General features: G+C 49.5%; 1 protein-coding gene across 1 annotated transcript in view; it reads right to left on the bottom strand.

Moving 5' to 3' along the window:
• Window positions 1-20,716, bottom strand: part of ELL2 (elongation factor for RNA polymerase II 2) — a 45,284-nt gene extending 24,568 nt beyond the window's left edge. Inside the window, exons 1-2 of the mRNA XM_075739810.1 lie at window positions 20,490-20,716; window positions 9,472-9,519 (exon numbers count right to left, since the gene is read on the bottom strand). Coding sequence (XP_075595925.1) covers window positions 9,472-9,519; window positions 20,490-20,618 — 177 coding nt within the window. The 5' untranslated portion in view covers window positions 20,619-20,716. The remainder of the gene's footprint in view (window positions 1-9,471; window positions 9,520-20,489) is intronic.
• Between the last annotated feature and the right edge of the window lie 2,607 nt (window positions 20,717-23,323).

The raw sequence follows: 23,323 nt of genomic DNA, 5'->3' as shown, positions 1-23,323 counted from the left end.
TTTGCTATATTCTCTTACAGCAGAGAGGGGATCTCTGAACAGCAAACACCCATTATTTATAGTTGATCTACACTCTTCTTCCAGAAATAGTGAAGTCTTTGCCATAATCCTTCATTAGATCTACTCTATCCTTGCCAGCAGCCAACCAAGTAAGGCAATGAAAGGAGATGAGAAAGCTCTGAAGACGCATGTTTGCACACTCTACCCAAAGAATCACCCTGGTTGTGTCCAGACAAGAGAGGAGGACACCCTGAAAGCAGATGTATGAGAACACAGTTCACAACAACCTCTCCTCCTGGTTAACCACCATCCTAATAAAATGAACAATGCATATTTCCCCTAACATTGCCCAACTTCAAACGTCTTAAGTGGTCTGAGTTAGCAAGTCTGCAGCCTATACACTTCCCAGAATAGGTACTAGCACAGGAAGGTAGGGCATCATTTTTCTTCTCGTGTGCCCAAACACACTGATCCTTGCACATACTTCTTTCCTATTTATGCGAGAAGCCCCTCACACGGACTACTCTGTCCACCACCAGAAGACGCATCCACATAGGCCCCTGTGCTGAGCCTCGTGCCCTGTACGTCCCACCCAACACATGCAGCCCTTGCTGCCCTTCCCACTGCCGCCTCGCCACTCAGCAGACTTCAGGCAAGTGACAGCAGTTTCAGCTAACACCTAGCTCAGGTCTTAATACCTGTCGTAGCTGCTGCCGTCTAGCTAAGCCCACATCTGATAAATACTGGAAGAATATCACCAGTCTGTTTTGTAAGATAACAAAGGTAAGTTGTGATGGACGAGGATTTACAAAGCGGTAAATAACACCCACGCGTGCCTAAAAGCCTTGGCATCCCCTCGATGCTATCGGTACCACCCACACGTGCTTCTCCTGCACAGCCAGGAAGCAGTATCGGGAGAATGCAGGCACTGAAGGAGAAAAAACCAAGCTCACGTGCACCTAAGGCATAGACAGGTGGACATTCAACGGTTTTCCCCACCAGGTTTGACCAAATTTTATGCTTGGTAGTGATGAGCTGTTTGTTTCAAATCTTTCGCGTCTACATTTCCTCTCCACTTTACTTCACAGCTGCCTTCTCACACTGCTTTACCATCTGTAACATCACCCTCCTTCTTTCCTGTTTAAGAAAAAAAAAAGTTAAAAACAACCTGTGTCTTTACTGAAACCACTGATTAATAGACTTTGTCAAAGGTGATGTGAGAGAAAGCTGGTCTTAGAAGCCACTGATGAAGAGTTATTTTCTAGTTCTGGAAATTCAGTAATTCCTTGTTTATACTTCAGAATTTGCATTATTTTAACAGAAGCATGCAGAAAGTCTTATCATTAATGTCCAATGCATCTCTCTAGGCTAATGCAGATGCAGAAAGCCTATTTTCTACATTGATGCTGAAAATACTGGAGTAGCTGAGCGGATCATTCTTAACTGATGGCAGCTGCAGGAAATTTGCTTTCTGTCTCTACTCTTAACTTCCATAAAGAAAACAAATTCAGCTATGCTTGCATAGAAGTTAAAGACAAATTTAATCAACCCCCAGAATCATGGGATGGCCTCTTTTGGAAGGGACCTCCCAGCCCACGCAGTGCCACCCCTGCCATGGGCAGGGACACCCCCCACTAGCCCAGCTTGCCCAAAGCCCCATCCAACCTGGCCTTGAACACTGCCAGGGAGCCAGGGGCAGCCACAGCTTCTCTGGGCACCCTCTGCCAGGGCCTCAGCACCCTCACCGGGAAGGAGTTCTGCCTCCCATCCCATCTCCATCTCCCCTCCTGCAGCTTCAGGCCATTCCCCTTGGCACCAGCCCCTCTCCAGCTTTCCTGGAGCCCCTGCAGGGACTGGAAGGGGCTCTGAGGTCTCCCCGCAGCCTTCTCTTCTCCAGGCTGAACCAGCCCAACTCTCTCAGCCTGAGGTCTCCACAGCAGAGGTGCTCCAGCCCTCGCAGCATCTCCGTGGCCTCCTCTGGCCTGGCTCCAACAGCTCCGTGTCCTTCTTGTGCTGGGGACCCCCGAGCTGGACGCAGCACTGCAGGGGGGTCTCAGCAGAGTGGAGCAGAGGGGCAGAATCCCCTCCCTCGACCTGCTGGTCACGCTGCTGGTGATACAGCCCAGGACACGGGTGGCTTTCTGGGCTGCCAGCGCTCATTGACGGCTCATGTTGAGCTTCTCATCCCCCAACACCCCAAGTCCTTCTCCTCAGGGCTGCTCTCCATCCATTCTCCACCCAGCCTGGAGTCGTGCTTGGGACTGCCCCGACCCACATGCAGGACCTTGCACTTGGCCTTGTTGAACTTCATGCAGTTCGCATGGGCCCACCTCTCCAGCCCGTCCAGGCCCCTCTGGATGGCATCCCTTCCCTCCAGTGTGTCGACCCACCACACAGCTCGGTGTTGTCAGCAAACTTGCTGAGGGTTCACTCGATCCCACTGTCCATGGCACCGACAAAGATGTTAAACAGCGCCGGTCCCAGTACCGACCCCTGAGGAACACCACTCCTCACTGGTCTCCACATGGACATTGAGCCATTGACCACAACTCTTTGAGTGCAACCATCCAGCCAATTCCTTATCCACCAAGTGGTCCATCCATCAAATCCATGTCTCTCCAATTTAGAGACAAGGATGTTGTGTGGGACAGTGTCAAATGCTTTGCACAAGTCCAGGCAGAAGATGTCAGTCACTCTTCCCTTCTCCACCAACGCTCTAACCCCATCGTAGAAGGCCACAAAATTTGTTCAGGCACGATTTGCCCTTAGTAAAGCCATGATGACTGTCACCAACCACCTCCTTCTTTTCCATGGGCCTGAGCATAGTGTCCAGGAGGATCTGCTCCTTGATCTTGCCAGGCACAGAGGTGAGACTGACCACTCTACAGATCCCCGGGTCTTCCTTGTTTCCCTTTCTAAAATTGGGGGTTATGTTTCCCCTTTTCCAGTCAGTGAGAACTTCCCCAGGCTGCCACGACTTCTCAAATGCGATAGAGAGTGACTTAGCCACGTCATCTGCCACTTCCGTCAGGACCTGCGGATGCATCTCATCAGGGCCCATGGACTTGTGCACCTTCACATTCCTTAGATGGTCTCAAACCTGATCTTCTCCTACAGTGGGTGGTACTTCATTCTCCCAGTCCCTGCCTTTGCCTTCTGTGACCTGGGCGGTGTGGCTCGAGCCCTTGTGGGTGAAGACTGAGGCAGAAAAGTCATGGAGTACCTCCTCAGCCTTCTCCATATCCTGGGTAACCAGGGGCTCCCGTTTCATTCCGGAGGGGGACCACATTTTCCTTCTCCTTCCTTTTATCACTGACGTCTCTATAGAAACTTTTCTTGTTGCCCTTGACGTCCCTGGCCAGATTTAATTCTACCAGGGCTTTGGCTTTCCTAACCTGATCTCTGGCTGCTCAGACAGTTTCTCTGTATTCCTCCCAGGCCACCTGCCCTTGCTTCCAGCCTCTGTAGGCTTCCTTTTGTGTTTGCCTTTGCCCAGGAGCTCCTTGTTCATCCGTGGGGGCCTCCTGGTGTTTTTGCCTGACTTCCTCTTTGTTGAGATGCATCGCTCCTGAGCTTGGAGGAGGTGACCCTTGACTACTAGCCAGCTCTCTTGGGCCCTTCTTCCCTGCAGGGCTTTGTCCCATGGCACCCTACCTAACAGGCCCCTGAAGAGGCCCAAGTCTGCTCTCCTGAAGTCCAGGGCAGTGAGCTTGCTGTGCGCCCTCCTCACTGCCCTGAGGATCTTGAACTCCACCGTTTCGTGGTCTCTGCAGCCAAGGCCGCCCTTGAGCTTCACATCCCCTACCGGCCCCCCGTTGCTGGTGAGAACAAGGTCCAGCATGGCACCTCTCCTCGTTGGCTCCTCTGTCACTTGGAAGTCATCATGGATGCATTCCAGGAACCTCCTGGATTGCTTGTGCCCTGCTGTGCTGTCCCTCCAACAGATATCGGGGTGACTGAAGTCCCCCATGACGACCAGAGCTTGTGAATGTGAGGCTGTTCCCTCCTGCATGTTTCTGCTGCTTCCCCTGGGCCAGCCAGGACATTTGACTGTCCCACTCTCACACAGATGCAGAGAACTAGCCTTGGAGAAAAGTACAGAAGAAATTTTAAAAGAGAAAAAGAAAAAAAGAAAAAAGTTCTTTTCTAGGCCATCTTCATGAACAGCATCACTGCAGCAAACACACAGCAATGGCATTTGCAGAAGGGTCCTCCTTTCCTAGTGTATCACTAGCCAAAACACAAACCAACAGCTGCTTTGTTGCAGTTAGATTTGGCTCCAGAGAGCAAAGAGAAGTGTCTGTAAGTAGAGGAGTGCACAGGACAGCAAGGGTACCAAACCTATCGATCTATGCACACTGAAACTTATGAAGATGCTAGCTTGGATATGCTAAAGGAAATCCCAGGAAGGACAGACTGAGTTGGTACAGGGTCCTCTTGAATTTAAAAAAAAGTCTTAGCACAGGATACAGAAAACAATTTGAGACTTTAGGATAAAATGGTAAAGTTTTCTTACTTTACCCCAGGGGGATTTCCTGGCAAAACCCAGTCCCTCAGGCAGGCACCAGCACACCAGTTGGATGTCTGTGCGGAGCGGCGTGCTGTGCTTTGTCCTGGCACCAGTGTCACCATGGGCCACACTGGAGCACTTCAGGACAAGTGTCAAGTGCTCTTGACTCTTTGCAGCCTACTTAAAAACGCCATTTTAAATTCTATGTCCTGAAACTGGCTTGCAATTTCTTACCATCTAATGGATTTAGTAATTGAGAATATCCACTAGAACAACTCGGACTCTTAACTTTAATCCCTTCAACTTGGTAATTGATTTCTTGATCTATCATTACCCTCTATGGCCTATCATCCGCATTAGCTCTTTAATGTAACAGCAGTTTTCGTAATTTTCTCCTGAAGCTCCTGTGCAGACTCACTCCAATTTCTCTGGCTTGTAGCTTTTTGTCACTTCTCCTCTTTTCCATAATTCCCACTGATACCGTGTACTGTTATAGTACCGTCAATTCAGGCCAGACTTATTTTGCTCTCCAAGTCTGAGTCACTTAATCTCTGAACAAATCTACCCACTCTCTCCTCTTGTACTTCCACACTACAGCATCATATCATCAGGTTGGCATAAGCACCATATTTTTAGGTGCCTCTGCTCAGCAGATGCATTCAAGTTCTCTCTCCTTCGTCTCTTCTCAGAATCATTCCAACCTTACCATCTCACCAGTGGTTTTCCCCCAAAGCCTTACTTTTAAGGTTAAGCATTTAAAAATTAACAGTTGCAGGGCCCTCAAAGTTAGCCTCCTACTATTTTTTTTTGAGAGACATTTCCAATTAATCTATTTTCTGAGCTGAAGTTTACTCACAGTTTCTTTAAAGCAACGCTTTATTTGCCAAGAGGCAAACCCCTGCTACTGGGGAGGGGCAGTGCTCTGCTCAGCAGGGACATTCTGACATGCTTCATGGAAATTCCACTTTTACAAATCCCAAGAGGGACAATTTTTGCCATAGCATCATCTGGGTCTTTGCTACAATGGCTTCTGCCCAGGTAAGCTTGCTTCCAAACCTAAAACTTTGCTCCTTTGTCTGCAGTAATGCAGATGTCCAGCCCACACCTTCAAGAAGACAAAAGTGCTCCAGAAACCTACTTGGCCATCTGAAACTTCAAAAAACTGCTCTTAAACATGAGAAAAAACTCAGCACTGATTTCTTTTGGTTTAGTATTAACACTAGCAGTCTTTTTGCAAAATGCTGTTTCCTTCAAGTACGAAACCTCCTCCATTACAGCTACACTACAGAACATAAGTGGCCAATGTCCATTTCAAAAAGGAAATTAAGACGCCTTTCTACAGAAATAGTATGACTACACATGGCTGCCTTGCAAAAAAAAAATAAATATTTTACTACACAAAAAACATTTCAAATGTATAGATTTCACTGACTGTGCTGACCTGTAGACAAATTGATAACCTTAAGGGAGAAGACTTTCTTTTAGTTTCAGTCTTCTCCCCCTCTCCTTCCTTTTTTCCTCACTGGCCTTTTTCAACACATTTGCTCCCCCAAATCCGTGCAGTTCACCTTTATGCACCAGCTGAGCTGCTGGAACCTGAGCGCTGGGCACCGTGCTGGCTTCGTCGCCACCCAGCAGGAATTTGTCACCAAGCAGCTGCAGAAAATCTCCTCGCTCAGAAGCTGCAGCCGCCATCCCTGATGCCCACACTGCTGCACCCTCCTCTGGCACAAGGACCAGAGGTTTGCACGGGGCCGGAGAGCAAGGCAGGCGACGCGTTCCTGACCAGGAGCCGGAGGGTTCAGCACGCTGCTGAATTCCCCCAAACCGGCGGCTGGTTTTGTGCACTCACGGAGGAAGGCGGGACGGTCCCACGGCAGCCGGAGGCACGTGCATCGCAGCAGGAGATCGAGGACGTCACCAGCTGCGGGTACGGCACACGCTTCGCAAATTTTGTCTCTATGTAAGAAATGTATTTGCAAGTTGCAGGACACAGCAGAGGAAGTTAAAAACACAGGAGGGAAGCCATAGCAGGGAAAGCGCGGTTGTTGGAAACATTACCACAGAAGTACACTGGACTGTGAACACTTTTGGGTTTTTCCTTTAAATGTATCCCTACTGCATTACAAGTCAATTGCCAATATTTACATTTCTCAGGGCTATTGCATCTAGCACAGCATGGCTGCTACATTCCCCAGGCTGCCTAGGTATAGTCCAAAATGTTTAATTACAAGATATTTCTTAAAAATTAATCTGTATCACTGCAATGATCCGTTTCTTGCGTCCCTCAGTATCCTCCAGCTATCTCTGGCAGACGTTATCATCCAGACTGTCTGGGAGGAGGAAAAGTTCTCCTCCCAGGTGCCGACTTGTGCTCTGGTGCAAAAGTTTGCTTTAACAATCACAGATATTTTACCGATTCCCGAATCACAGAGTCCTTAGCTGTGTGTTGCAAGAACTGTTCCAGCGCGGTTTCAGTGATTCTTTGCTGAAGAGCACCTAGAGGCTAACTATGCGGCACGCACAGAGGATTTATCATCATACCGAATGCACACCATCGTCCTGCATCACTGGATTTGCTACTGCACCTTCTGAGACCATCTACATACTTCCAACGCTTTTCAGAGCAATTCTGAATCAAGCTTGCCTTTTCCATTTATTTTTTTTTCGCTGCAGAACCCCTCTGAGACCAATCTTAGCTTCTTGTTAAACATACACATGAAATAAAAGCTCCTCCCTTGCCTCATCCAGCATAAGGCTCCTCTTCTCAATTCCCACATCTAACACAACTCTAGACCACCCCAAGCCAGAAAAATCATTTTATTTCTCCAGTCCAGCCCTTCCCATCATCCACAGAGGACTGGGCTACAATGATTCTAACTAGACATGGAGTATTTAAAAAAAAAAAAAAAAAAAAAAAGCGCCTTATTTTAACGCTAGCATTTTATCCTCAGCTAGGACTTAGATAGTTGCCTGAACTGCAAAGGAAGTCCTCTCAAGAGACAAATAAAAATCATTATTTGTTTTCAGCAGCATTTAACGAAACACCTCGCTGTCGCAGGTAACCTGCAACGCCTTGGCACTGATGAACACACCTCGAGTGCTCTCCTGTCCGAGACCTCCAACGGGAAACCAGTCCAGAGGGGTAAGGCAGGTCTTTCAAAGGGCCATGTAATTCGTGTACTCTGGGAACACTCAGAACATAGCCACACAATATACAGAAACAATGAGCTAATCATTTCTGTCCTGCTGCATGTACAGTAAATGTCCTGTTTTAACTTATCTGCCTCAATGACCTTAAATTTCTGTCCCTATTGCAGAGACTTAGGATCTAGGAATCTCCTGCAATAAATTCTTTAGTTTGCATTTCCTTAGTTTGGACAGATGTGAAAGTACCGTAAGAGATTATCGCTTCTGCGGCAAGCAGCAAAGTGCCTGCAGATGTTTCCATCTCACAGGGCATGGGAGCAGACTTTACTGTTGAGTTTCATAATGTAAAAAGCACATACCTGGATTTGCTTTTTAATAGAAACGTGGTTGACACCACTGTAAGTTAACGTTTGGCTCTTCAGCAGTCATGTGACCCCCAGATTTTGACAGTTTTTGACAAAACCCCCAGAATTTTTACAGCTGAGAAACAAAGTCTCCGCCAGCCTAGTAACATCTCAAACCTCACATGCTACTGCTTTAAAGCTGCTACTAGAGAACGTGGGAGAACGCAGCATGTGAACTTTTGCAGAGGAAGAGAGAGCGCAGGGTAGACAAAGCATGCTGTTAATTTTTCTTTCACAGCATAGTACTTGCAGAGCTTCACTCCAACAGCTAGGTTAATTATTTATACTCTCAGAGCTTATTTTGAACCCGGATCCTGCTCCGTCCCTTGCAGTGCTTGTGTGCCTGCTGCCACGGCCGGCCGGTCCCTTTTACTGGATTACCTCCCAATCAAATTAGCAAGTATGACTTCCCTCTTGATGCCAGCACGAATTGAAATTGATCTGTGCTCCCAGCCACTCTCTCCTGGTACAACTGTTTTGGCTGACCATCTTAACTAAGATCTAGAATTCATTCTAGCAAGAAAATTCTTTTGCCAGTATAGTTTAAATTGTGAATAAGCTATAACAAGAGAGGATTTTCTTAGAAGGGCAGTGTTAAGAGACTTTTGTCTATACAAGTAGCTTTGTTACAGATATGATTCGCAGTGCGAGTACCCTTCAGCCAAACTGACGCAGACCTTACCAATCCTCCTCTCATCCCTTCCTGGCTATCTCTACACAAGCAGCACACAGCTACAGGAAAACTCTATCAGTTAATGGATCTGAGTTAAGGCTAACAGCATAAAAGGCACAATCTATGCTTCAGTCTCTAACAGTGAGTCTTTAGCCATCCCTTAAAGTTTAAATGTTAAACCTAAAATCTTAAATCACTCTACTTAGAGATCATAGCTTGTATTTAATTTTATCTTCAGCTTTAGTTCTGCAATTTGCACCACTGATTGATTGCTTAACAGAACCCAGGGCCTTCAGGAGGCCACGTTTCCTCGTATTTTCCTTCAACTCTTCACTAACAGATTTTAAATATTCTGTTTTAATAGTAGAGTTTCAGAAAAGGTTCAAGAACCATCAGTTGTCTGTGGTATACAAAAGACCATTCCCCCAAACTGCAGTGCTGCTTCACACCTTGAAACTAACCACTTCAAGTCCCTTTTAAAACATTAAATTTGCACTGCTCTGTTGATGATTTACAAGTTATTCCCATTGCTTTCCAATTTAGGGTAAGAGGTGACAAAAGCAAGATAAAAAAGAAGCATACCTAAAGTATGATTCTCTTCCACTTTCGGCTACAACTCTTAAGTAATTATACAATGTAATATATCTGGCAATAAGCAGATCTTGAGAATGTCTGTAGGATTTTATGTTTTTTTTAAAATATTTTCCAATGTAACAAGAGTACAAAATACTCACCCCTTGGGATCCTTGAAACTGAATTGAAGGTTGAGAAGAGACACGATCCTACGAGAGAAAGAGAATAAGTAGAAGGTAAATTAAACGACAAACCTCCGCGTGCCAGCAAAAGGTATTTCCCTGCAAAAAGAGAAGGTGGATGCACCCACGGCAAACTGGAGGGCTCCTCGCACCTGTACCACAATGCAGGCACCGTTGGGGTGCAGCAGCCAAGGCTCCGGCAGAAGGTCTGGGCTCCTCGCAGTGCCCAGGGTTTCCTCTGCTCAGCGCCGAGCAGCCTGAGAGCTGGTGTTTTATCGTGCTTGGCAAGGACACTGAGGCGCCATGGGGAGCCTGAGAAATCGCTGACAATTGTACAAGGATATCTGGTGGCACTGAAAGGGCAAACAACCCCTCGCCTGCCCAACATGCCACTGAAATGTGGGAGTCCAAAACATCACGCTTTCCCCCTCCCAGACGGCTCTGCTGTCCCAGTCGCTTATGGACTGGGATTGGCTTCGTTTCTGCAGAGACTATTCGACGCCATTTTTACATGTACTTGCGTGCTGGGTACCAGCTTGAACTACGTGATTAACACAGGCAACCTGCCTACTCAAAAGGTCTTGATAACGATGGCTTTCCTCGTTAGGACCACGCTCAGGCCCCCATCACTTCCCCACTGTCACGGACGACCTGCTCTTCACCCGGACCCCCATGTTTGCACCAGCACTGCCAGGAGCACTTCAACGCTGCAAACCAAACCTGGCACCACAGCACCTTTTGTGCTGCTCCCAGCAGAGCAGCCAGCCAGCTGTCCTCAGGGAGGCAGGGAATAACACCCCTCTTCTGCTTTTACACTCTTAACCTAAGCTAATTGCCTCAGCTAGCACGTGTCTTAAAGACAAAAAGAGATTCAGTACAATCAAACTGGCTCCAGAAAAACTTCTGAGCTCCCCCAAACAATCCTCACTTCTTCAGCTAGGTATCTGCCAAGGGAAATGCGCAACAGGGCCAAAAGTAACAGAAGTCGCCTGTACCTTGTCTCTATCGTTTCACCGCACCGAGTGCGGCCTGTTCCTGACCTGTGAGGATGGAAGTGTCCTGCACTGTTTCTGTGCTAACACCACAGTCCGTGAATGCTTGCAAATGTTAAGGGAGGGGAAAGAAAAAAAAAAGAAAAAAAAATCGAGGAGCTTGCTAGTTGGAAACTACTTTTCTCTGTCACAAACTGGCTTCTGGTCAGATCCGCTCCTCAATGCAGCCCAAACAACACCACAACCAGTGCCAGCAGGAGCCCACTGATAAGAATATCCCATTTTAGCAGCAATGCTGACTTTGCTCAGCTTTACTGAATCCTGAAATTATGCTGCTGGACACAAAAACATAGGGCAGCTATGCTGACTAGCTCAATCTGCTAGGCTATGTCCACAGGGTGTTACAGGGACTTTGCCAGCCCACTGCAAACACTTACATTAAACAAGTTGCACCAAACGATGAATTCCTAATGAATGCAGACTTTATTCCAGCAAAAGCAGTGGGTTTGGACTTAAAATTTAGGTGCCATTCAGGAGCATTCAGGACTTGGCATCATTGGAAAGGCGAGTTAGATCCAACCCCGTCCTCTCCCTCCAGGCTCAGGTGCCGCCTCCTTCCCTTGCACTTGTCTCACCCTGTTGCAGTAAAATCCATCTCCCTCACCCAGCAGAAAACTCCCTGCGCTGGGCTCGGCGATGAGCTGACGCTGCTGGTGTGGCTGCCAGCGAGCGCTGGAGCCGGCGGAAGGCAGGCAGCAGGAGTGTGCGGCTAAGCCGAGCCTCACCGGTGCTCAGCACCGCCTGTGAGCTTCACCGATACCACAAAAATCTCAGAGCGGGGCTCAGGCAGAAATAATCCCACTGGAGAGCTGGAGCTACCACACAAATTGGTGGCAGGGTCTTTAAAAACAACTATGCTTGTTCTTCCACGATCAGAGGCTTATACGCTCTCTCAAGTTATGCAGCAGACATCATCTACAACCTTGAGCTCTGAAATGCCTTGATGCAAATTTGTCTGCTCCGTAAACCTTCCAACTTAATGCCAGAAAGTTTCAGAAGCGAGCAGAGTTTGAGATTACTACCGTACCTATCTGCTCAAACAGCACATACAAGTAAATTCATTTAAAAATGTGATGGGTTACACATGCAAAATCTGATGCACAGTTATGAATCCTAACCCTTGTCTGAGGTTTTCCAGAATGAAGTTTAAGCTCCACACAGAAATTAATGTTTGAAGGCAATTCACCAACCACCGAGCCAGACAGGTGATGCAATGATTGCATTGGATCGTGCAGCAGCCATCACCTTCTTAAAGCCGCTCGCAGAATTTCACACAAACTGGTTTTTGAGCGGCAGAAAATGTGCTGGTGTAACCAGCTACCTCCCCTGCTTCAGTGCAAGGAAATGCCATTAAAAAAATACCTGAATTTAGCAGGGCATCAAGCAGACAGGTCTCACCTACGCTCTGGCAGGTGTCTGGAGCAGCAGGGTGCTGCGGCAGGGAGCGGGGCAGGGGGCCTTGGCCCTCCAGCCAAACCTTCCGTCACCCCCCCATGTCCGGAGAGCCGACTGCTCTGAACAACCACCACACGGACCTCGGGCTTCAGCACGGATGCAGGAAACACTTCTCCAAGCCCCCCTTCCCTCAGATCACCCAGTTTTCCTGCTTTTCTTTTCTTCCAGCGAAGAGCATGAAGTTTTGGAGAAGCACCTCCCTGCGAGAGACCAGGGGTCCCACCGCTTCCCCATGGCCATTCTGCTCACACTTCCCGACCACCTGCCCTCATTAGGAGTGTTAGCGGGTGCATCCCTCATTAGCCCTGTTCTGCATCCATTTACACACTTGCTGTCCATGAATTAGTTTAGCCCCTGTCCAAACTCCCCGATGCTGCCCCAGCCTCCTATGACAGCAAGGTGCAGAAGTCCACTCTCTAACAGGTGAACAGACCCACCTGCTTTACTTCTACCTGCAGGGTCCATCAGCTGCCCTCTCGCTCCAGTATTGCGCGACACAGGCAGTACCAGCTCTACAGTCACATCACCTACAATTCCTTGAGCTGCACCCCGCATCCTTCGCTCCCCAGCGGAAAGCCCCAGCCTCTAAGGTCTCTCCTTGCAAGGCAGCTGCTACAGCTGGAGAGAGCGAGCAGAGGACAGCTCTCCTCCCTCATATCCCTCACAAACCAGGATTGCACAGGGCACTCGAAATGTGTGTGCCCAAGAGCCTTACACAGCACCAAAGGGACCCCCTCCGTCACCCTCAATGCCCTCCCAGGTGGGGCCTGGCTCTTTGCGTCACCAGACAGAAAAGCTAGCACACTGAACAAATGATTTCTGAGGACTGGAAACAGCGACTCCAAGATCTCTCATTCTGTAGTTGCGACTACCCATTCCAAGTTTTGTGTCAAGCAGAGCTTATTTTTCCCCTACACGTTACTTTACCTATGGTGAAAACCATATGCCATCTTTTTTGCCACCAATCCAGACTGGCAAAGGCCTTTCAGGAGCTCCTTAGCATCACTTTCCGACCACCTGAAAAATCCAAGTATCACCTCCAAGCTTTGACATGTCAGTATCTTCTCCAGGTCATCGCTGAATACGTGAAGTGAAACTGGCTCCAGGACTGACACCTGCGAAGTCGGAGATGCCCTTGCTTCCGCCCTGAAGAGCCACCACTAAGGCAGACCCATTTCTGCACATCGTTCCTCCGGTGCCGATCTGACCGGCATCACCTCTCACCTAACATGTGAGCTGACCCCTCTCCCCAATCTACTCTCACCAGTTTGGCCAGTTCAGTACAAAATTTCTGGAACAGTGTAAACTTGAAAACCCTATGATCCCACACCTGGGGCATAAACTCCAGAGTCGCACCTAGTTAATCCGAGGAAATGATCCTGGAAAAACTGTTAGCACCCAAAACAGCTGGCACAACTTGCACATTAGTATGAATAATCAGGTACCAACTCAGCTGAAAACCAACCTACAAAGAGCTCCAGGCACACTTCACTTAAGTAATTACTCTTTATTTGCATCTGAAGATTGTATTTAAGATAAGGAGTAAGTTCTCCTACGCAGCACTGGTTAAAAAAAAAAAAATAGCTAGAGGAGCTGTGACAGTCAAGTCTTAAATCTCTTAACGTGGGGGGCAAAAACTGAAGACCTAGCTGGCTTTCTTCTCCAGGTCCACTATTTTGCTTAATAGTCTCTGGGCAGGGACTGCGTCTGCTCACAAGACTCCAGATCTGTGCGCACACATGGCACACTGCAAACAACTCAGATGTTTATAAGGCACCACCCTTGTATATGAAGCTAATTATCTACTGTTTTCATGCATGTTGACTCAGAGTGAGCAGAAGATGCCTTTGTATCAGCACATTAGCGATGGTGATGTATAATAAAATTTTCCATGTGCTTCAATAATTTTAAAAGAGCTATGTATTATGTAGGAGGAGGCTAAAACAAAATAGTGGTGCTCTCTGGCAATGCCATCCTAAGGATTCCCCCCTCCCTTCCTCCTGGCAGCTTCTCCCCCCCGCCTCGGCTCTCCCAGCTGCCCACTGAACCCAAAAGGTTGGTTTTCAATTCAGAGCATGGCTGTGTATCAGCACCACTTATGCTGAGGAATTACAGAGGTCTCCTCGCAAGGAGAAGAAAAAGCATTTGGAAGGAAAGACTACCTGCACTGATAAAGTCCATTAAATTACTACAGATAGCGTATCACTGCCACGGTGGATCCCTCCTTACGTTCGCATTCCAGTGAGCACATCAGTCACGTCACACTTCCCAACAGCTGCAAGGACCGAGGAACCGAAGCAGCCAGCCAGGATGCACTTAAAGTTCAGATCTCCAACTCTGACCTCCAGATGTTTAACATACTGAAACAACCAAGGCGGGTGCGGGGGGCAGAGCCATTTTGGTACATAGACATGGAGATACAACAGGAATTTAGCATCCTTTGGTGTATCCATTCTGATTACTTTGGGAGTTACATTGGTTTGCTGACTTTTTTTTTTTTTTTTTAAAATATACAATGTCTTCACACAATCTGGACACTACTGAGTAAGCAGGAAAACCCAAAACATTGAAAAAACCCAAGCACACAGCTCCACACCTTGGATACTATACAAACCCTGGAGATGCAGTGCTCATCGTTACACCAAGAATACTTCACAAATACCAGTGCATTTTCACCATCAGTGTGCATTAGTACCATTTTACAAGCAGTAACGAAAAGAGACGAATAAGATGTGTTACCTGGTAGTTTCGGGTGTCAGATGTGAAAAATACAAGTTTTGATTTTCACTACTGAGGCTCGTTGGCACTTGACATTGTCACCTGTAGCTCCTGGTTCCCTTTGCTGTTCCCAGGACCAGCGCACAGCAGTAGCAGTCTCCACGAGGGATGCTCTCAAGGGGAGCACTCGACCGCCCGGTGCCAAAACCGGACTGCCAGCCCTGGCACCGGGACCAGGTCAGCAGCATGCAGAGGCAGAGGGGAACGGGGCTCCTGGCGCATCCCATCAGCTCGCCCCGTCTCCCGGAGCCACACAGCACTGATGTTGCGGCCCTGGGGCCAGACTGGAGCAGCCTTGGGAGAGGGAAAGTGGCGGAGGTGCTGGCTCAGAAGGTGGGACTGTGCTTCCTCGGGAAGCTGACAAATAGATCTCCTGAGCTGCGCTGGAAAACAAAGCTGTATTCTTGCTGCGTGGGCATCAACTGCTCCACAGCCCATGTGCCTGAGAGAGGAAGGTCCGGCTCCTTTCTCTACCCCTTTCCTCCAGTACTTGTGGGTCTCATCCATAACCACATTCAACTCGCTAATCTAGAAGATGACATTCCCAAAAAAACAGTTAAATTGGTAGTTTTCTCTAATGGAAAAAAAGTGGGATAGGACTTTCCCCCTTCAGGAGTCATGAAACCTCAAATCAGTTCAAGCCATCTCAAAATTTCACCCTGGACGTTCAGCTCAGCTGTGCCTGTAGTGATCACCTGCGCAGGGCACAGGCAAGGCTCTACGATCGCGCAGGGCACGAGGATCAAGCCATCAGGTCTGCTAGGGCAGTGTTTAACTGCCCTTCCTGCAGCCCCGTGTCTCATCAGCCACAACCTCCTGACATCGGAAACAGGATACACATCTTAGTCACTTCATACCAGATCTCTGATTTATCCAGGGCAGTCTTGTGCGCTAGACAAGGTAGGAATTCTGCAGGAAGGTAATGCATCAATACCACGGGAAGAACTACAGCTACCAACCAGCCACCCCAAAGAATCTGTAGGGATTAAGGTTTTTTTTACCACCCCCCCCCAAAAGATTTGTTTGAAATTGGACTCAGAAGTTAGCACCGACACAAAAGCACACAGCGATGTCATCCAGGCCTTGCTGCCATAAGAAAACAGGTTCAAAAGAGCTTGCAATCTACCAGCCATTGATGAAAATGCATTTATAATGAATACTTGTATTGCTCAAATCGATTAACTCTGCATTATCAGTTACATTGTACATTAAGATACGTGCAATCTCAGATTTCAAGAAATCAAACAAAAATAGACACACAATTTATCATCACCTCTCCATCAGTATATTTAGACTGGCAACTTGGAAACAAAACCGCAGAGGTGTCACACAGGCACATCCCTTCTTTTGCACAGAAGTGAACATCACTCCCCTGCAGCTTGGATATTGGTGGCAAACATGCTAAAGGCAGATTTTCACTTAGGTACTAACAGCAGAATGACGTGACTCGGGCTCTCCCAGCTCCACTGTAGGTTCTGGAGGTGCCCTAAGGGAACCAGACTCTCCTGCACAATCCTGTTCCCAGGAAGATCTTCAGCCTCTTCCCCTCCACCCCCTCCAGCCATGCTTTTGCTCACTGCCAGCTCGCTTCACTCCATTCCCTTCCCTGGGAGCCAGGAGGGACAATAATAATATTATCACAATAATAATATTATTGTTAATATTATTATTATTGTCCAGGAGGGACAATAATAATATTAGGAAGCTCCTAACAATTCTTGCTCCCAGCCTTCTCCATCACTCCCAGGTAACCCCAGTCTGCTGTTCTCTTTCCTAGGGCTTATCTTCCCAATCTTCTTGTGTCATCACCTTCAGATCCCCCTCCAGCCAAGTCCCACATTGTCAACTCCCCAGCTGCTCATCTAGGGTAGCATCTCCCCACCGCAAGGTGCCAGAGCCCATCCTTATGCACCTGAATCGAAACCCAGCACAGCTGCGGGGACATGCAAGCTACAGCTCTGAAAAGGCTAACGAGGTGTCCACCTTAGAGCTGACATCGAAAGCAAAAAAGCAAAACCTGAGACATCTGCCCCACCCGCGCACAGAAGCGCATCCTCATTCCCAGCAGCACGCTGCCAGAGCTCCCTAAAAACGCCAAACTTTTCAAACAAACAAGTTTCCTAACCCCCAGCCACCTGAGGCAGGTACAAGCCACAGGAAAATCCGACCCTGGTAAATGAAATATGGCAGAGCCCTATGACTCCATTTCAATTGCTGAGAGTGGGGGAACATCAGGCAGAGATCACATTTCATATGCTGAGTCAGCAGCTCTGCAGCTAGAACGTCCAATGACTGAAGAATAAAACTTAAATGCAAAACAGATTCCTAAGAGTCACAATTATCCTTTGGTTTGAAAAGCTCAGATTTTACAGGCCAAAACCTTTGCTTTAACAGAATGTGGAATAAAATATGCACCTCCAGCTGCCTTTACCTGGAGAAGCACAGCTGAAACATGACTGTAGATGGACATCAGTCCTGCAAAAAGCCACATCAGTTGTAGGCAGCGCTGTCCCCACTGCTCTGCAGACACTACTCAATGCAGCACTCTCTGATCTGCTTTAGAGCAGTCAGCAGATTAGGTCAGGCCACCACCACCGAGAGCGAAATTATATGCTGTAGCCAAGCCAGATGAGAGACTCCATGTGCACCAAGGTAAAACGACTCCATTTCTCTTTAACCTGTTCTCTTTATACTGCTTCCGAGGATCATATAGTAACCCAACTTTACAGCTCAACCAGAAAAAAGTGATTTTGGGGGTTTTTGCTGGGCTAAGTTTCTGCACAGAGGGTGGAGTTGCATGCTATAACTTGGGCTAATCTAATCAGTTAGCTACCACTGAAAAAGGGAGGTTCAGCTCCCACCGCTTATCCTGGCCACGTGCTCTCTATGCCCTTCCACTGCCTTAGCTCTCACGCTTTCCATCCAGCACTAAACCAGTGTGGAAAGAGAAATAACAGAACCTCACAACGAAACAAATTGGTTCAAAAAAGTCATAGAGGGCAGCACAAGGGATGGAGGCAGGCGATGTGCTGTGGCCAGCAAAGCCATGTCCAGCAGCACCAAGATGCCGGAGCTGCTGAGTCCCACAGCGTGGTCCCACCGGCAGGCACGGCTCTGCCCGAGGTGAGCAGGGATCACTCAGCCTTGCTTTAGAGCAGGACCCCGGAGACCCCGCCTGCCTACGGGACACGGATGCTACGCCAGGGCCGGTCATCCTGCACTTGTCACCGCTCTCTGCTGTGGAGAGGTTGCAACTCTGGCCTCCGAGGGCAACACGTGGCACTCAACTGAACTAAAGCCAAAGTAGTACTCCTTGCTAAATACAACTTGCTTTTTAAAAAATGAGCCATGCTTTAAATGAATACTGCTACAGATGATGCTCAGGGATCTTAAAGAATGCTGCTTAATATTGTCAAAGAAAATCTAGGCAAGAAGAACACCCTCCACCATCTGAATCCAGTCTACCCCAGGCCATGATGATGGAGCGCATAAAGCGAGTGAGGCATCAGATATGTCCCCACCTATATAAAGCTCCAGAGATCAAGCCTGCTGAATGAAGAGAAACAATCTGATCTGTGTTGCTGAATGTGGAGTCGAAGTTGGATGTCTTTAATGTAAGAGTTTAAGAGTCTTTAGAGTTTTTTTTAACTGTTACACCAGTTAAGAAAATCCTTAGCGGAGGTAACCAGGAGCAAGTGGTTCATTCTTTATGCAGACTGTTTAAATTTGAACATTAAAAAATCAGGTATACAGAACTTGATTACATGCTGCCCAGGTTCTACAGGTGATGGGTAAGTAGGTCATTGGAGGGTTGTCCAGACTTATCACCTCTACAAGCTTTTCAAAATATTACTTGTGTTGCGCAGAAAAGATCTCCAGCACAGAGGCAATGGCAGAGCTGTAGGTTACCTTCCCCATATCCCCATTACTGCCTTCCCCGCTTCTTGGTAATGCTGATTTTAAGCCTTTGTTGCAAATTTTTCAGTGGCGCAGTCAGAACTGAAGTGGATCAGCAAAGCAGCTGACCATTGAACGGGAGAGAAGGAAGGTATCACCAGCTACCGGCCGTCAATCCTGTCCTCCTCCGGCACCGCACAGACGTGTGAGCTAGCGGATCACAACTGGACCTATTTAAAATGGAGACCTCAGAAAGGGACAGTTTCTCCTCCCTCCCTCGGTCCGCACCCCAATGGTGATACCCTTGTCAAAGACTAATAACACAAACCAAAAAGCACCTCCAATAAGACAACTCCGAGGATCACTTCCTGACAAGTGTCACAGGAGGTTTTCCTGCCAGTGCAAGAGTCAGAAACGTGTGATTTGGTTAAGTAGTTGAAAAGATCACCCTTTTTAAACCCAGAAACTCCAGAGGCTAGAATAACAGAATGCTCCATTTTTCCCCGACTTGCCACTGCCCAAACGGCCCATCCAAACTCCAGCGAGACCAGATTATGGAAAGCGGACCTGCAGGAAGAGTTGGAGCCTCGTCTACAGTTAGGGAGACGAAAAAATAGTGAAACAGAGAAAAGAATTTCAGTTATCCTCTTGATCATAATGACCCCAAATAGCTCTTCATTCAGTTGGCAATATCCCAACGATTAGGTATGTATTACTCATTTTTCATGCAAAATTACATTAGATTGGAAATTTATCCTGGTTTAGGGGAAAAAAAAAACACAGGTAAATAATTTACCCAAGTCGTTTCACAAATTAGAAATAATTAAACCTCTTCCAAGACGTATTCACCTGCAGTAAAGAAAGCAGTTTTATTAGTCAGCACAGTTTCCAACTTATCATGTGTTCAAACAGGCAAAAGCGTCTGATTTCAAACTGTAACATCACATATCGCACTTCTACCACGTGCGCCGCAACCTTTCGGGAATCTCTGCTCCCAGCTACCCCAGGAAATACCCAAGGCGAGGAGTCGGGCTCCTCGACGCTCGGCTCCCATCACAAGGGAAGCACTCCGGTCCGAGAAGCGCGTCCCACCTGCATCCCACCGGCTGCGGGAAGGCATCCTTTCTCCAGAGCACAGAACTCGTTCGTCCTGAATTAATGACTTTAAATTAGCCGTAAGGATCCCGGCACCACGAAACGCGGCTGCAACTGCAAATATCAAATACCTGAGTCACTTTTAAGGACGGCGGGGACGTGTGCTGCCTCCAAGCCTCCGCCAGCCCGGCCGGTCCCTGCCATTGCCCACTCGCGGGGCAGCTTCACCCGCCGTGACAGCGCAGCAAACGCTTCACAAACGCTTGCCTCGGTAACGTTTGACGACAAACGCATTAATTTCGGCCAGGAGGCACGCCGAACCGCTGCCCAAAGTTTACCGACTGTCACAGCGCGGAGAACGTGCAACAACCCCCAACTTTCACCGGGCGCTTCGGACCCGTCCTCCGCGGGCCGCCTTCCACCGGCACGGCTGCGTGCCGAGGAGCCCACGGAGCGCCGGTGGGCGCCCAGCCCTGCCCAGCGGGTCCCCGGAGGGGGGGTGGTGGGGGGGTGTCCGCGGCACCTGCACGCCCACCGCCGCGGGGATGGCGGGAGGGACCCCGCGGCAGACGGCAGCGGGGGGGGGCGGCCGAGGCTGCCCGGCGCACCCTGCGCGGGGATGCGCGCACCGAGGACGCGGTAAACAGCCCCCGCTCCGCCCGCCCGCCCCCGGTGCCAACCTGCCGAGCCCAACCACCGGCCGCGCCCCCCGCCCCTCACCTTGCAGCTCTCGTAGCTCTCCAGCGCCCGCAGCGCGGTCTCGGTCAGCTTGACGTGCAGCACCGTGACGTTCGGCGCCTCTTTGCCGCAGGACACGCCGTACCGCTCCCCCTCCCGCAGCTCCGCCATCTTACGCGCCCCTCAACCGCCGCCGCCGCCGCCGGCCGCTACGGCCATCCCGCCGCCACCGGCCCCGCCGCGCGCAGCCGCGTCGCACCCATTGGCCCAGCGGGGCGGAGCCCCGGTGAGGGGTGGGGCCGGCGCGCGACGTCACTATGGGACGCCGAACGGCAACGGCAGCGCGGGGCGGTGCCTCAGGGCCGGCGGTGCCTCAGGGCCGGCGGGGGGGGCGGGCACACGCAGAGGCACAGGGAGACACACACGGACACGCGCAGGCACGCACAGAGGCACACGGAGACACACGCGGGCACACACAGAGGCACACAGGCGCACCCCCCCCCCCCTCCACACACACACACCCCCCCCGGGCGGCCCCTCTGTGGGACTACGGCGCTTGGGTCTCAGCGGGGCTCCGCCCCGTCCCTGGGTGCCCTGGCGGCCCCCGGGCCCCCGCTGGCTGCTCCCCCTGAGGCGGCGGACGGGGACCTGGGCACGGGCAGCGCCGGCCCCGGCTGGGAAACGCGCGGTCCCGCACGCCTCGGGCACGCCGCCGGCTCGGGGTGTTGGTACGGCCGGGGCCGCTTTGCCAGCCTCGCCTGCTGCAGCGCTGCGGCTAGCGATCGCTCTTTTTAGCGTGAAAAAAGGGAGCACGCGGGCCGTTCTGACTGTGAACGAGGGATAACGGAGCGCTTTCTGTAGAAAACTGCTCTGTGTCGTACCTGGCGGAGCGGCTGAACGCGGCTGCCCGAACCGCAGCGTGGGTACGGTGGGCCTGCCAGGAGCAGAGCGGGTGCCCGGGGGGGGCCGTGCAAGCCTCATCCCTTTGGGGAACCCCCCACCACCACCCCGCAGCTCCCCAAAAAGAGAGAAGCCCGCAGCACCCAAAGGCTCCGTGTGCTCTGCGGGAGGAGCCGGCATGGGAGAGCGACGGGGTTAGCGCTGGCCGAAATTACAGGCTGATCGTTCTGCTGACTGTAGGTTGCCATTTAAGTTACTTGCATCCATGGAAAATATGGTATAGGCAGCTTAAAATAGTTTTACTTTCATTTTGCCCATACCCAATCTTACTCCTGCTCTACGATTCATCTCAGCTGGCACAAAAAAAAAAACCCAAACTTGTCCCGTCTTTACAGGGTTAGGGTTTAAAAGCACGCTATTGAAATGTGTTGACGATTATCTTCAAAAGCACATTTTTCATGTCACACATTAAAACCTTGTCTTTACCCTCAAGACCACGTCCATATCTGCCCTGGTCTGGTCTCCGGGCTGCCATGCTCAGATGATAATTTACTGTTTCGGTTTTCATCACCAGTTTTGTTATTTTTCTCTGTTAATAGTTGCTCTTTCTTCTATACTGCCCTAGACTGAAATACCTTTCTGATATATATACACGCACATATGTATGTATACACCCTTATATGTATATCTACACGTATATATGTGTGTATATATATATACACCCTCATACAACCCTCTTTCTTCAGATCATTTCTCACTATGTACCTGCTCAGGTCCACTGTTTTTGTGATGGTTGTTTCCTGGCCAAATTAAGCAAATAAAATGTATAACGAGAGTTGGTTACAATCTCTTGGTCATATAATGCTTAATTCTATCCATACTGTGCCATTTCTAATTTAGAGAAGGCTTCATTAAGTCCTGTAAGTGTTATACCTATAGGTGTGTCTACACAGTGCTCTGTTGCAATCAAGGTCGCCCGTATGTGTTTCTTTGCAAGACTGGTTCTCTGGAATGTGAATCTTTCTTAACATGACTATTATATGAATAATAACATCTCAAGGACCAATAGGGTATGGAAAGCAGCTATCAGTGATGTGATGTCTGATGTCAGTGATTCGTGAGCAGCAGGTTGAGGGAGGGGATCCTGCCCCTCTACCCCACTCTGGTGAGACCCCCCTGCAGTGCTGTGCCCAGCTCGGGGGTCCCCAGCACAAGAAGGACACGGAGCTGTTGGAGCCAGGCCAGAGGAGGCCACGGAGATGCTGCGAGGGCTGGAGCACCTCTGCTGTGGAGACCTCAGGCTGAGAGAGTTGGGCTGGTTCAGCCTGGAGAAGAGAAGGCTGCGGGGAGACCTCAGAGCCCCTTCCAGTCCCTGCAGGGGCTCCAGGAAAGCTGGAGAGGGGCTGGTGCCAAGGGCAGGGAGTGACAGGCCAAGGGCAATGGCCTGAAGCTGCAGGAGGGGAGATGGAGATGGGATGGGAGGCAGAACTCCTTCCCGGTGAGGGTGCTGAGGCCCTGGCAGAGGGTGCCCAGAGAAGCTGTGGCTGCCCCTGGCTCCCTGGCAGTGTTCAAGGCCAGGTTGGATGGGGCTTTGGGCAACCTGGGCTAGTGGGGGGTGTCCCTGCCCATGGCAGGGGTGGCACTGGGTGGGCTGGGAGGTCCCTGCCCACCCAAACCACTCTGGGGTTCTGTTTCTTCAGAACGCCTTGATGCGTCTTGAAGTTTTCACCAGGTCATAACACATGCAGCAAGTGGTAATGCAGAGTCTGTACAAAAATGAAGACAAGAAAGTAGAAGGAAAAATGTTTCTCTGAACACCTTGAAGAGTTCATGCTCTTAGTAAACCAGTGCATTCAGCATCCTCCTCCTCCCCCTCCTCAGCTCTCTGTTCCCTTAGCACATTCTGCCTTTGCTCGGCTCTTTAGAGGGGTTTTTGCTTTTTACTTTCCTCCTGTTTGTTTGTTTTTTGTGTCGTG

This window comes from Balearica regulorum, chromosome Z (assembly GCF_011004875.1).
Source record: "Balearica regulorum gibbericeps isolate bBalReg1 chromosome Z, bBalReg1.pri, whole genome shotgun sequence".
In the NCBI taxonomy this organism is placed as follows: domain Eukaryota; kingdom Metazoa; phylum Chordata; class Aves; order Gruiformes; family Gruidae; genus Balearica; species Balearica regulorum.
The sequence above is the reverse complement of the archived record's forward strand: the minus strand, read 5'-3'. Positions and strand labels throughout refer to the sequence as shown.